This window comes from Canis lupus, chromosome 27, assembly GCF_003254725.2.
Source record: "Canis lupus dingo isolate Sandy chromosome 27, ASM325472v2, whole genome shotgun sequence".
NCBI lineage: Eukaryota > Metazoa > Chordata > Mammalia > Carnivora > Canidae > Canis > Canis lupus.
In genome coordinates this window covers 18,648,632-18,665,035 of record NC_064269.1, presented here as the reverse complement: position 1 = coordinate 18,665,035, position 16,404 = coordinate 18,648,632, and the positions used below count along the sequence as shown (strand labels likewise).

Sequence of the window (16,404 nt, the reverse complement as noted above, 5' to 3'; positions counted from 1 at the left end):
AGTTGCCTCATTTTTGAACCAAAAAAAAAAAAAAAAAAAAAAAGGATATATCGACTTACACTCTACCCAGCTGTGTTTTTAATTTAGAAGTATGTCAGGAATCTTGAAAAATGGTTGTGTCCTAAATCTAACAATTCTACTTCTGAGAAATTTATCTTAAGACAAACCTAGACCTGGAAAAACATATATGTAAGGATAGTCAATCCAGCATTATTTAAATTAAAAAAAAGAAACTATTTATAAGAATTGTGGAAAAGCTACTGTGTAGCCATTAAAATTACATTTTAAAAGAAATTTTAATAATATGAAGCAATGCTGATACTAAGTGAAAAATCAGGATAAAACTCATAATAGGTATATTACAATTATTTAAGTACAGGTAGAGCAGTATGAAAAGACAAGAAATAAATAGGCCAAATGGCCACATAATGCCCATGATGAGGTGTTAAGGATGAAAATCATAGGTAGAAATTTTATTGTTTCTAATGGGAAAAAGGATATTTCTCACTCTGACTACTGAAAAAGAAATGAATGGGTACAGACTAGGTAAACTAACTAAATACTTAGGGTGAAGAGGAGCAGAAAATGTCATGTTGCTGTTGACATCACATGGTGCTAAGTGGAAAGCAAGATCCCTGGAAACCAGGAAAGGGGCAGGGGAAGGACAAGATAAAGGATAAGGGTAAGTTCAGAAGGGCTGAAAAAAGAGAATGTTTGTAATGACTCTTGTGGAAATTGGAAAGAAGAAACATACACACAAAGATTGCAGAATGGTACTGAAATTGGAGACCACAAATTTTTAAGGGCACCCACACCTCATCAATGATCTTTTTCTAGAATGGTGGTTCTCAACTTTGACTACACATTGAAATTTCCAGGGGAAGTTTATAAAATACTCCTCTAGATTCAGCAAGATCCGGGACAAGACCAACATACAGAAGCCAATCACATTTCATGTAGAATTTAAAATTAAACACAATACTATTGATAATCACTGAAGAAAATGCAATGCTTAGACATGTATATACTTAGCAAAACATATACAGGATCTGTGCACTAAAAATTGCAATATTCTGGTGAAAGAAATAAAAAAGACCTAAATAAGTGGGAAAAATGCATTGTGTTCATGCATTGAAAGACTCAACATAGTAAAGATGTTAGCTCTCCCTCAAGCGACCTATAGGTTTAATGTAATTCCTGTCAAAATCACAGGGAATGTTGCAAACGTATTATTTTTAAATTTACATGAAAAGGTACATAGCTTAGAACTGCTAAAACAATCTTGGAAAAGAATAAGTTGAGAGGAATCAGTTTTTAATATAAACCCTATTATCTAGCTACAGTAATTAGGACAGTGTGGTACTGGAGAAGGAGGAAAGACCTAGACTGACAAAGTAGAGATCCCAGAAAGAGACCCATCAAATATGCTCAGCTGATTTTTCACAAAATCAGGCACAAAAGCAATTCAATGGAGGAAAGACCGCCTTTTCAACAGCTTTTGCTGGCACAATTAGACATCCTGGGGGAGGAAAAAGAACCTTGAAACCTTAACCCTTATACAAAAATTAACTAAAAGTGGATCTCGAATTTAAATGTAAAACATAAAAATGTTATTTTATTTTAAAAGATTTTATTTATTCATGAGAGACACAGACAGAGAGAGACAAAGGCAGAGGGAGAAGCAGGCTCCCTGCGGGGAGCACGATGCAAGACTCAATCCTGGAACCCCGGGATCTCAACTAAAGGCAAACACTCAACCACTGAGCCACCCAAGTGCCCCTTAAAATTTTAGAGAAATGGGAAAATTTTTTTCAGCATCTAAGGTTAGGCAAAGAGTTCTTGAACTTGACACCTGAAGCAAAATCCATAAAAGGAAAATGGAGAAATTGGGATTCACCAAAATTAAAATCTTTGCTTTGTGAAAGACCTTGTAACAGGATCTGCAGACAGAGACAAGCTACAGGCTGGAAGAAAATATTTGCTAACCACATATCTAACAAAGCAGTAGTTTCTAGTCTATATAAAGAATTCTTAAACTCCACAATATGAATAACAATCCAGTTAGAAAATTAGCAAAAGCTATGAAGAGACATTTCATGAAAGGGGTTTTAAAAATGGCAAATAGGCACATGAATATGTGTTCACTATTATTAGCCATTAAGGAGATACAAATTAAAATTCCAGTAAGATATCACTGCATATTGATCAAAATGCCTTAAAAAAATAGTGATGAGAGCAAATGCTTATGAGGATGCAGAGAAGCCAGATCACTCCTATATCTCTGGTGGGATATTCAATAGTCCTATGACTCCAGAAAAACAGTTTGGCAGTTTTGTATAAAACTGAAACTCAGGGCACCAGGGTGGCTCAGTGGTTGAGCATCTGCCTTCAGCTCAGGTCATGATCCTGGGGTCCTAGAATCAAGTCCCACATGAGTAAATAAATGAAATCTTAAAAAAAATTTAAAAAATTTTAAAACCTGAAATGCACCTATCATATGACCCAGTGATTGTACTCTTGGGCATTTATCTCACAGAAATGAAAACTCCTATTCCATTTTATTAACGCAAAATCTATACACAGATGCTCACTGGAGCTTTATCTGTTATATCCAAAAGCTGGAAACAACCCAGATGTTCAACAGATGAATGGTTAAACTTTTATGAATGGCTAAACATCTATCTCATGGAATCCTACTCAGTAGTGAAAAGGAATGAGCTATTTTATAGAGACATGGAACAATATGAATAAATTTCCAGGGCAGTATGCTGAGTGAAAAGAAGTTAATCCCCAACGGTTGCATACTGTGTAATTCCATTTATATAACATTCTTGAAATGACAAAATTATAGAAACAGAGAACAGATTCCTGGTGGCCAGAAGTCTTGTGGGGAAGTGGAAATGAATATTGCTATAAAAAAGCAACAGTGTCACTTGTGGTGATAGAAGTGTCCTGTATCTTGACTGTATCAATGTTCATAGCTTGAAAGATGTTTCCATTCATGGATAAAGGGTAAAAAAAAAAAAAAAAAAAGTACGTTGGCGTGTATTTCCTACAACTGCACGTGAATCTATAATTATTTCAACATAAACAATTTAATTTAAAAATTTTAATAAGCAAAATAAGGAAAAAAATACTGATGCCAGGTCCCCACTGCTGAGACTGTGATTAATTGGTCCAAATTGCATCCTGGCCTACAGTTTTGTTTTCTTTTTTTGCAACCCACAGGATTATAATGCATGGCCAAAGTTAAGCAACACCGTTCTAGATGCTTTCAGTGAGTCACTTATAAAAGCACAGAAAGCAAACAGTTGGCCGAACCATAGCTGGAATTTGCAAGATGGATCCACTGAAAACACATTAAGTAGAGAAGTGAGGCTATTGGCAAGGGAACAGCTGAAGAATGCAGAAATATTGGGAGAGTTGGAAGAAAGCAAGAGTACTGTCCCAGAGCTCTAGGAAGCCATGGAAAGGCACAAGTGTGAAAGTGGGGACTGTCCACAGGCCTTCGTTCCACTTCCCTCCCCCATTTACCTTCTCACTGAATGTGCACCCCTGCCATGTAGGTAAGAGGGTTACTATTATTCCCTTTCTACAAGTGATAAAGCTGAGGCTCAGAGAAGTTATATAACCTGCCCAAGATCACATGGCTACTATGTGACAGAACCAAGATGAACCATTCCTCACTACATGCTCACATCAGCTTCGGTTTAAATAAACATTAAAAAAGAACCTCTCTCTCTGTGTTTCTCATGAATAAATAAATAAAATCTTTTAAAAAAGAAAAAAAAGAAAAAAGAAAAAAAGAACAAAATTTTCCTAAACCCTAAAGGTACAAAAAATTGAACACCTGATGGTTCAAACTGCTGTTTTAATTATTTGGGTAAACTTCACCTACGAGTGAGGTCTCAGAATAAATAGGACAATAATAAAAACATATTTCTTTGAAATCTTCTCTAAACTTCCATCAATTAAAAACATATAGAAGTAAAATGTTTGGGCAGGTGCTTCAGCTTTGAGGGAAAGTATTTAAGACAGTTTTGAAATAGTGACTTGCAAAAGTACATACAGCACTTCTAAGCAAGATGAAAAATAAAACACATATGGCAAAGGTTCAAGATATGAAGGAGAGTTATCCATACTGACCTAGTTTGACAGGTTTCTCCAGATGCAGCAAGGATAGATCATCCGTAGGAGGGAACTTTGTGAAGCCAGGGTGAGTGTATACAGCTTTCACTGGTATCAAATCACTATTTCCAGGGTTTGAGAGGTAACTTTTTCCTATTACCAGGCCATCTGTGACAGTACTTGTCATAAGAAAAAGGAATGGGGGAAATAGATACCATTTTTAATGAGGTCACAATTTTTCAAAATTACTAAAAATATATTCTCTAACATTTCCAATCTACATTAGAATCTTTGCTATCTTGAATTCTTAGAAGATGGGGGATTCTATTAATTTGATCTTTGAGAAGAATTAAGGTATCTAGTTTCTTGTCTTCATAACATCAAACAAAACATGATTTAGTATTTCTTGACAAGACTCATGATGCCTCAGGATAATGATTCCATGCATTATTAAAACCATAATATTACACATTATATGATATACTTATATAATGGTCACTGAAACCTATTCTGAAAGTTATAGTTACTCTACTTCCTAATACAATGTTTCTCAAAGAAATGTCTAGGAACTACACGTATTAAATCTGGCATGTGCCAAAAATGCAGGATTCCAGACATAACTCATCAAGTCAAAATTCAGAATTAAGATTCTAAGATTTCATAGCAAACTCCCCAGGTAATTTTGAGCACATGAAAGTCTGAAAATCACCTTATTAAGGAGAACTTCTTGTGATTTCTCTATATCAAAGGAGTTGGGGATGATAAAAAAAAGTTTTTGATTCTTTGAAGATTCCTGCCCACCAAGTTATTTGAGCAGACACTTTTATTATAAAGCCTATTTTAGAGGCATTTAACTATGGGCCATCACTACTTCTGGGAGGCCAGAATTAAAAACATCAACCTAAGACTTCCCTGAGGAAGGAGTTTTCAGATATCTCCCTATCACACTGAGACCAAGATTCAGTGAACATTTTTTAAAATGTTTCTTTTAAAGGACATTCTTTAAAATTCTTTGAAAGATGATACTTACTTTGAGAGTGGGTATGATGATCAGTAGTCAGTAGAGTAGAGCAAGAAGGAAACGAATTCACATTTGAGCACTCCTGCGCTCTAGGTAAGGTGTTAAGAAGCTGATGCAAAAATGTGAAGATATTACGTCCATTTTATAGATGGGGAAAGAGGGACTTATTGTTACTTAGAAACTAAATTACACCTGGAAGCCAGAGGCACCTTTTAAAATGAAAAGCTGTAAGGCAAACATATTAGAGAAGCGCAAAGCGTCATCATCCTAGTATGTTCATTCATTTGCAGGGTGGGGACTGATCAGTGGGAGCTGAATGTTTCTTGTGATGTGGGGAGAGGAGTACACCCACTGCAGGTGGTCAAACAGCTCCGGCGCCCCCTGCACCGCAGAGGCACACACCTAAAGTTACAGTGCGCTGCCGTCAGGACCCACTGCTTTGCAATCAGAGCCCCTCCACACAAATGTTGTCCTTGGCGCTGCACTGACCAGCCAGGGCCACGACCTTGCAGGTGCAGCATGGCCACCAGCCATCCGGGGCTCCCCATGTCCAGCTGGCAGCATGTTTGTGTTTCTCTCAGATCTTTGCATTAGAAATGGGTCAACAACTGGAATTCCACATGTGTCTGGGGGTGGCTGTTTTCCAGTATTGCTTTCTACTGTTATCTCTGAGAAATGTAACAACAAAACATTACAAAGACTTATCGGTGTCTACTAAAATCTCAGAATGGAGCTGCTTATTTATTTTGTAAGTTCAAAACTAGGATTCTTAGCAAGAGATGAGATTTCTCTTTTCTTCCATTGCTTTATTTTTTTAATGATTTTTTTAAAGATTTATTTATTTATTTATTCATGAGAGAGAGAGAGAGGGACAGAGACTACAGGCAGAGGGAGAAGCAGGCTCCATGCAGGGAGCCTGACATTGGACTTGATCCCGGGTCTCCAGGATCACACCCCGGGCTGAAGGCGGCGCTAAACCGCTGAGCCACCCAGGCTGCCCTAATGATTTTTTTAAAACAAATTTATTTGAGGGATGCCTGGGTGGTCAGTGGTTTAGCGTCTGCCTTCAGGCCCAGGGCATGATCCTGGCACACGGGATCGAGTCCCACATCCGGCTCCTTGCGAGGAGCTTGCTTCTCCCTCTGCCTGTGTCTCTGCCTCTGTGTGTGTGTGTGTGTCTCTCATGAATAAATAAATAAAATCTTTAAAAACTTTTTGAGAGGGAACAAGCACAAACAGGGGGAGAGGCAGAAGGAGAGGGAGTTGCAGACTCCCTGCTGAGCAGGGAGCTGGACATGGGGCTCCATCCCAGGACCCCAGGATCATGACCTGAGCTGAAGGCAGATGCATAACCAACTGAGCCATCCAGGCATCCTCTTTCATTGCTTTTAAAATGAACAAAAGTCAATAGCATTAATATACACCTTTACATACATCTTTAGACAAATCAGAACATACATTGATCTTTAAAATTTTATACTTAATCAAGAAATTACTGGACGTTGTTCTTTCTTTGGCATTATTGGTGTTACCCCAGTATAACACATCTAGACATATCAAAAGACTTCATACTATGTGTATTCCAAGTACAATTTATGTAGAAAGGAAAAACATAAAGAAACAAAATTTCTGGTAATGTGTTACTGCATTCTCAGATTGAAAGAGAACTACCAGAGAATTAAAAACAAGAGACTTATTCAAGTATATCCTGAAATATGAAGAAAATTAAGCTTCCTCATAACCTGTAATTTGGGAATTATAAGATATGCTCATTTGTTAAGTGCTTGAGATTTTCTTAACACCAGAAGTCTATTTATTTATTTTTTAAAGATTTTATTTATTTATTCATGAGAGAGGGGGTAGGCAGAGACACAGGCAGAGAGAGAAGCAGGCTCCATGCAGGGAGCTCGATGTGGGACTCAATTCTGGGATCCCAGGATCATGCCCTGAGCCACCCAGGCATCCGAGAAATCTATTTAAAACAAAGATTCTCTACACAGTGGATTTATTTATTCAATACTTGTGTCAAAATTCATTTCTGGGATGCCTGCATGGCTCAGTGGTTGAGTGTCTGTCTGCCTTCGGCTCAGAGCATGATCCCAGGGTTCCAAGATCAAGTACCACATCGGGCTCCCTTGCAGGGAGCCTGCTTCTCCCTCTGCCTGTGTTTCCACATCTCTCTCTGTGTCTGTCATGAATAAATAAGTAAAATCTTTTTAAAATTTTCATTTCTACTTTCTCTTCAGATATGTATAGAACATAGATTCCCTCCTCCTTTTGGATTTATATGTCAAAAAATGCAAATCTTCAAAATTAAGACTATCCTAGATCATAGAAAAAAGAAAAAAACCCACAAAAGTATTTATTCAACATGTTTTGTACCTTAAGGTTTACTGCCTTACTGCATTTTAATCTGTGTATGTGGTAACTCTTAGACCTTTGGACTGTTTGTACACATGTTTAACAGCAATATTTTATTAGTATTCAATTAAATTGTTTTCAACTTCTAAAAAAAAGAAATGCTTAAAAGAAGAAATAAAGCAGCCTAAATATTTTTACCATGTGAATAAAGGGTCATGAGTATATGTAAAGATATAGAGATGAAAAGATAAGAGCAATGGACACAGGGGCGCCTAAGTGGCTCTGTCATTCAAGCGCTGGACTCTTGATTTCACCTCAGGTGATAATCTCAGGATCATGGAATCAAGCCCTGAATACTCAGCTCCCTCTAAAAAATAAATAAATAAATCTTAAAAAAAAAAAAAAGGAGCAATGGAGACCTAAGGGTCTGTAGTTTGCACACTCCTTACACAATTAAAAAATCACACCTATAAGATGATAGAGTTCATTAGTCTATGGCTCAAATCAAGGACTTTTCTAGAACTCATTTATTTCCCTTCTCTTACAAAAGACAAAGTGACATCAAAAAGAACTTTTTTTTTTTTTTTTAAGATTTTATTTATTTATTTGAGTGAGAGAGTGAATGAGTGGGGAAAATGGCAGAAGAAGGCTCCCACTGAGCAGGGAGCCTGATGTGGGCCTAGATCCCAGGACTCTGGGATCATGACCTGAGCCAAAGGCAGATGTTTAACTGACTGAGCCACCTAGATGCCCCCAAAAAGAACTTTGTATTGATTGTTGATTATTAGAATTCTTCCTAGAATTACACTTCAAAAGAATCTCCTAATAACAGATTCATTTGGCTTTTTAATCTTAAGCACAATTAATGAAATTCTGACTTAAAAGTAGATTGGATAAATAGAAAAGTCATTACATGTGTTTCTAGTTTATGCAGAGAAGTTAGTATACATCCTAACAAAATATTCTTTTTTGGGAGGAGGTGTGTTTTGGGGGATTTAGGTGTTGTTATTTAATGAAACCAAGACGGTAACAGAGACATGGAAACACAGCGAGCTCCACCTTTGTTTCAGCCTCAATCTCCCCATGGATTTTTTTAAATAGCAACTGTCTGACTTTTATGTTTATAATTATTTCTTAAGTAAACACACACACACACACACACACACACACACACACACACACCAGTTAACTGTTACCATGAATGGTCTACCTAAACTACCAAGGTCTTGTGCCTTAAGGAATGGTTTGAAATGGAGTTATCCTGTTTTGAGTATTAAAACAGGATGACTACCAGGGACCCACAAACCAGTGTTTCACAGGTTCTACTTTGATATATATGGTATCTGCTTTAATAAATATTTAAAAATACTTACCATTGATAGGCAGTCGGGCCCCCATACTACTTTTTTGTAATGCTTCTGATTTATATCTTCCAAAATAAGTTTAAAACCTCTTTATCCCACAGACATATCAGTTTTAAAATTCAGAGTCAGGTAAGCACCACTGGATATCAAGACAAATTCTTCCTTGGAACCACATAAATGAGCTGCAATGTGAGGTATACACAGTAATTAAAATACTTCTGCTGTGAAGTAACATAGGTAAAAGAGGGCAAGGTGGGGACATTAAATTCCATACTGTTAATATTGACAAAGGAATGATTATCAATGTAAAAATCAAGATTTGTGGAATGGAATTCATGTTTGATTGCAACAATGGAAAGATACAGATTTTAAATGACCAAAGGGATGAAAATGACATACAACTCTATGGCAATCTGTGAATATAAGGATGAGAAAAGAGACATGGTGGTGAAGGCAAAGGGACAGAGAAACAAAAGTAATAGGACAGTGTTCTGGACTGAATATTTGTGCCCCCTGCCACCCCCACAATTTTATAGGTTGTAATCCTCATCCCAAATGTGATGATATTAGGGGGTGGGGCCTTTAGGAAGTGATTAGGTCACACTGGAACCCTCATAAATGGAACTAATGCCCTTATAAAAGAGACCCAGAGAACTCTCACTCTTTTCTTGCCATGTGAGGACAGAGTAAAAAGACAGCTATGAATCTGGAAGTGAACTCTTACTAGACACCAAATCTTGGACTTCCAAGCCTCCAGAACTGTGAGAAATAAATGCTTGTTTTTTAAGCCACCTAGTTTGCAGTATTTGTGTTATAGAAGCTCCAAATGGCTAAGACACTCAGACTGCCCAAATGCAGACTAATGACGATCCTTTCTTAATTCAGAAATACAAAGGTTGTTACAAAGGTGGTCCTGAGAGTGGTAGGACATCTGCTGTCATTTACCTGTACATGCTATAATTTAAATTCTTTCAAAATAAAACAATGATACATTATTGATTTGTCTTAAAGATAATGTTATCTCAAAAATCTGACAAAGAAAGATAGGGAATAGGGGAATAGTTAACTTCTACATCATTCTTATCTTTGATGAATCTGCCTGGCGAACTGGATATGATGGGGGAACTTCTGGGATGCCCCATGTCAAGGAAAAGGACTCTGGGTAGAGTCAATAAACTTGCCAGAAGTTTTAAATAATGTAAAAGGGAACATATTACTGTTTAAACATTTTTTGAAAGACAATATTTGGGGGTGAGAGAAGATGGGTAGAAGTTACAGAAAAGAAAGTGGAAAATTTCCAGTTGTGGATCAGTGAAATAGCATAGCTTAATGCTTACAGGCACAGATCCTACAGCCAAACTGCTGGTTTACACTACCTCTGCCATTTATTAACTCTGTTGCTCTGGGCAATCTCTCTCTGCCTTAATTTCTCAATGGAAAATAAAAAATCATATAATGGAAATAAAAATCATATTCAAATGGGATTTTATAAATTGATATTTGTAAATTATTGTGTTTGTTTAAATAAAAAAACCTCAGCAAATTATTAGACAGATAGTTTTTGAACAGTTGGAGAAGGAATCAATGGTCACAAGAAGCCAGCATGGGATCCTTAACATGCCACATTCAAGTAACCTAATTAATTTTTTTTGTAAGGGCTAATTAGATGATGTCTAGGGGGAAGAAGATAAACTTAATCTTGATTGCAATGAAGCACTTAATAAAGTATCTTATGATATCCTGTGAACAGATATTAAATGTAAGTAGATAATTAAGTGGCAAGGAAGTTTCACAGACGATTAAATAACCATACAATATTAACTTGAAGGAAAGGTCTCAATGGTATGGAAATGGTTCTATCTTGGTTCTGTCAAATACAGTATTTATATTAATAACTTAGAAATACAGACAACATATTTACAAAATGTGTAGGTTTAAAATGGGTGAGAAGGGAATTATGTCAATATAGAATCTTAGAGATGATTTAGTTCATTCTTTTATCTGACACTGAGTTTGTTCTAAGATAACCTTGGACATATGACTCATCACCTTGAGGATATGACATGGAACTTATTAGCATTTTCTCTTTTTGAACAGTTCTAATTGCATGTTCTTCATGTTGAATCAAAAGGCATCAATGGAATGTGTCACATGGTTGGGGTAGGACCCAAGAATACAAGTGTTTGAATCAGAGTGCATGAGTTTGAATCCCACTTTCCCTACTTTTTAGTTACATCCCTAGGAACAAGTTACTCAATCTTTTTTTGACTTGGTTTCTTTATATTTAAAATGAGGATAAATGTAACCTATCTCTACAGGAGAGTTAAGAAAATTAAAAGAGCTATATGTTCTTAGGACTGTGCCTAAATAATGGTAAATATTCAATAATGATTAGATATCATTAGGTAGAACAAATTTCATATTTGGCCTGAGAGTCTCTAAGAATTCCACAAATATTTGAAAGGAAGAATTGTGATCCTTCTGTCTTTTTTCTTCTCTGAGGTAAACACTCCCAAGTGCCCACGCCCTTCGGCATCCTGGTCATTGTGCTCTATGTTCATTTCAGTGTTCTAGTTTGTCAATGTTCCTTAAAACTGTTGTTTGACTGAGGTTAGTATTTAAAAACCAGTAGGGCAGGAGTAACAGCCTGGAAGATAAGACACAGACTGAAGATTTGTAAGACTGAGCTAGTGCATGCCTACTAAGTGCCAACACTAAATTTCATGGAAGGGAACAGATTCCGTTTACTTGTAATTCTTTACTAACAGTGCTCTGAAATGTTATCATTTGATACCTCTGATATTTTGATTGCAAACATCCTGCTTTCTAATCACCACCTCCTATCTCTCCAACTTATTAGTGTTTCTCTACTATAATTGTTTCGTCTCACCATCACCTTCTAGTTGTCAATCTCATATACTTTCTAAATCCAGTGGCCTCTAAGAAAAGAGAGAGATTTTGCTGTAAAGAGAATCAGAGAAATGGGGCAATAGCTACATTTCTTGTTCTATTTTTGTTGTTTTTTAAAGGTTTTATTTATTTGAATGAGAGAGAGAGAGAGAAAGCACAAGCAAGGGGAAGGGGCAAGGGAGAGGGAGACTCTCCACCGAGTGGGGAACCCAATGCAGGACTCCATCCCAGGATCCTGGGATCATGACCTGGGCTGAAGGCAGACATTTAACTGACTGAGCCACCCAGGTGCCCTGCTCTATTTTATTTTAAATGATGGGTAATACTAGAACTGATGAGAGTGACAGTGGAGATCAATCATGTCTGAGAGAGAATAACTAGAGGAAATTTGTAACATAATAATTCTCAAATTTTTATCCCTGGCCCAAATTCTGCCTCTGGCTCAAGAGTTCTACTGATAGCTACCTATTATCAACTCAACCTGGATGTATCAGAGCATTAAGAATTTAACATGGCATGGGCACCTGGGTAGCTTAGTGGTTGAGCGTCTTCCTTTGATTCAGGTCATGATCTTAGGGCCCTGGGACTGAGTCCCACATCAGACTCCCCACAGGGAGCCTGCTTCTCCCTCTGCCTATGTCTCTGCCTCTCTGTGTGTCTCTCATGAATAAATAAAATCTTAAAAACAAAAAAAGAATTTAACATGGCATCAATAGATCTCTCCCTACAGATCTAGTTCTCCCTCTAGTACTTCCTATCTTTGTCAATGCTACCACCCCCAGCCTCTCACACCAGAATCATCCTTGATTTGCATATTTAATTCCTTATGCAATTCACCCAGAAATCCTATTAGTTCTATCTCCACATCTGTCCACTTCACTTGCACTGCACTCCATTGTTGCCACCCTCTTTAAGACAATATCTATTGTTTAAAAACAGTACTAATAGAACATTCTGCAATGATGGAACATTCTGTATAAGACCTGTGCACTACGGTAGTCACTCACTACATGCAGCAATTGAGCATGTGAATATGGCCAATACCATCTTTTACTCATTTTAACTAATTTAAATTTAAATAACAAGGGCTGGACAGTGCAGGTCTAGAATAACACAAGAGCCTCATAACTTTAGACATAATTCACCCTGCCACCCTGAAACTCACTCCTGACACAGCAGCTAGAGCATCCTCCAAATTACTCCCTCATCAAAAAACTTTTGACCTCCCTTTGGATTGGAACAAAATCCAAACTCATTATCACAACCTGAGCTGCACAGCGGCAAAGCCTCTCTCTCCCCTCATTCCAGTCTGTCACCACTCAGTCTCCAATCACTCTACCCCCTGACATCTCCCCAACTTAACAAGCTTTTCCCACATGTAAGCCAACTTTCTCACTTATTTTTTTCATCAGATATTTACTAAGTATTGAGTAGTGCTCTACCAATGTGCTGGAGAAACAGCAATGAGTAAGAGACTAGGACCTGTTCTCAGGAGACCTGTTCCATTCTGGTGGAATGAGACAGATTAGAAACAAATATATACTCTTCCACGTCATGATAAATGCTGAGAAGACAAGATGAAGGAGGCCTATTTACATCATGTGATGCAAGCCTTAGATGAGGTAACATTTGAACAGACACCTGAGTGAACTGAGGCAATGTACCCTTCCTCTGCAACTTACTCCCTTCAGATTTGCTTTTGACAATCAGTAATTATTTGATTATTTAATGTTATATAATATTATCATTTTCTTATTTATTGTCTCTTTCCAAGAGAAGATGGCAGAGATCATTTCTGATTTGTTCACCATTGTGTCTCCAGTGTGCCCAACCCATGAGGTAATGCTTGGTAATGAATAAATTCAGCCTGTACATTTAATGTAGTGTTTACTAGTTACTGATGTCTTACATTCATATGGAAAATGGAGGATGACCAGATGAGCCTTAATTTTGGTAATTTATGTTCATTAAAATATTGTAAAAGCATTGCAGTGGAAACTATTTGGATGTTATGGACCACTCCATTTACACATTGACAAATAATTAAAAACCAGTTAAAAAGTGATGAATTCTACTTACATGAATAAAAAGATTTATTAAAAAGAGATAACATGGTTCCATATATGGGATAGCCCATTTAACTAGCTGGGAGATTAGCAATGGGAATCCATGTTCAGTGGTTTAAATATCTTTATATAAATTGCATGTTCATTGTAATGAAGTTATATAAACATATAAAATTGTATAAACTATCAAACTAATGATAGCTTCCTTTTTTTATAGAGATTTATATAAGCTGATTATATGAATGAGTAGTCTTATTTATAATCATCTGACACTTCTGAATTTTTAACTTATCAGAACTTTAAAGAGGAATAATGTTGCCAGATAGAAAAATACTAAAGAGTAAGAAAGACAAAAGTAGCCCCTGACATTCAGAAATGGGTTTGGCGCTCACAGCTAGACCGTGATGTTCTCTTATTGGCCATAAACAATCTCACAGAACAGCAACATCAGACAGGACTCTTTGTATCTATGATGAGGTGAAACAAAAACAAGGTCATGTGCTACCACCAAAATACCAAACATTGACCTCTCATGACTAAAGTGAGGGCTTGCCACTTCTTTACCAAATGCAGTTTTATCCTTATTCTGGCAAGCCTCCCTATGATTGAGATACCTAAACATAAAATTGCTCCACTTCCTAAAAGCAACCAATCTAGAGCAAAATCCACTTCCTTAGATCCTCTCCAAAATTACCTAACCAAAGTCCAAATCCTATTGTAGGCTCTTCCTAACTCCCTCTGACTGAGACACCCCATGGTGTGATCCCGGGGTCTTGGGCTGAAGGGCATTGGTGAGAGTTAGGGTTACAGAGTCTGATGCTATAGATACCTCGTATTAATCTTAAGGAGGACTAATAGCTTGAAATGTTGTATCTGCCTCCCTGCCCCGCCAAGACTCTAAAAGAGTCCTTGATAGGAACCAAATTCACTGATAAGAAAAAGCTAGATACGTTTAGAATTTCAAAGCAAATTGCTGAGCTTATTGGTGTTATATATCCTGTAATATCAAAGAAGAGGTCAAGGTCCTGGAAAAAGATTGTATCAAAACTCTCCTCTTGCTCTTCGGGATGGTGGATTGTAAGGGCATCCTGAGGAGAACTCGTTGGAGACTGAAAGTGATGCAGTATTGGATTACAAAAATCTTTCAAAAAGTTTTCTTCTATGAGTCAGTTTCAGAACAGGATATTGCCTGACAGTCGAGTGTGATAGACACCATGTGGCCAATAAATCTCTGAAGATTATTATTCAAATGAATTGGCCTTTTTCTCCTTTTAAATTTATCCTGGGTCTAAAAAGAAACGCTTTTACTTTGAGGATGAAACCTGACTAAACAAATTTTCAAAAAGTTACCTAAAAATGCAGTTCAGAAATTGAAAACTCGTAAAATAAAAGGCCTCCTGAGAAAAACAAAATTAGGGGGCCCCCTAATGGTAAAAGGAGATAAGAATCAGGGCTAAAATTGGGAAGAGCTAGAAGTAACCAGTCAAGATCCAGTGAGTGTGGGCTCAAGCCCATCCCATTGTGCTCAATAGTGCTCTGGGATTCTGATGAAGGATCTCATGAAAAATCACTGACAACAAATTATGTTTCCAAGGTAAATGAAGGTCATATTTTCCAAATATATGCATTGTATAAATGCTTACATGAATTCCACTTAATGGAGGCCACTTAAGAAAGATCAGTTTACCAAGTAATCTTGATTGCTGATAAAAAGTGCATCATAAATACTGAAGTAATCCCATTCACAGTTCTAAGATTCTTCTGTTGTAAGGTCTTTAACCACTGCCTTCACTTTATTTCCTGACATGGAATAAAAAGTCCAAGTGCAGTTCAGCATGTTGGGATAAATGTTAGGATAATTGGGAGATGATCTCAGTAGAACTAACTGGAATCAAATCTAATACTGGACATCCTTGAGGCAAAAAAGAAAAAAATATATTTAACACAATAATCAAGGAGCTAAGTTATTTTCTGACTCCAGTTTTATTTATTTATTTTTTTAAAGATTTATTTATTTATTTATGATAGACAGAGAGAGAAGCAGAGACACAGGCAGAGGGAGAAGCAGGCTCCATCCCGGGAGCCTGACGTGGGATTCGATCTTGGGCCTCCAGGATCGTGCCCTGGGCCAAAGGCAGGCGCTAAACCGCTGCGCCACCCAGGGATCCTGACTCCAGTTTTAATGTCTACGACTAGGTCATTACAACCAAAATGGTTGTTTTGACTTTTATTAATTTTTGTCACTCTTTCTTCCTATCCACAGTTCCTTATGTATACTGACACAGAATTTGAATGACTTTTGTTTTTGAAAAAGTAACCCCTACAAAAGAAGGCAGACTGAAGTTCTTTGACTTCAATTCACAAACTGAATTGCTAAATCACCCAGATCCACATTTCAATGTAACTGTTGCTTACATTTAATTATTATCAATCTTATTTAATGTTCATGATCATGAGAAATAGATTTTATCATCTTCAGTCCACAGATGATAGTGGTCTACCACTTTGGTATTCAATAGATATGTCCTAAGACTTTTAGGACTTACCCAAATTT

The 16,404-nt window shown here is 37.0% G+C and overlaps 1 protein-coding gene across 1 annotated transcript in view; it reads right to left on the bottom strand.

Moving 5' to 3' along the window:
• Positions 1-5,557: 5,557 nt before the first annotated feature.
• Positions 5,558-16,404, bottom strand: part of OVCH1 (ovochymase 1) — a 70,833-nt gene continuing 59,986 nt past the window's right edge. The window contains 1 exon segment of the mRNA XM_049102889.1: positions 5,558-5,817. Coding sequence (XP_048958846.1) covers positions 5,558-5,817 — 260 coding nt within the window.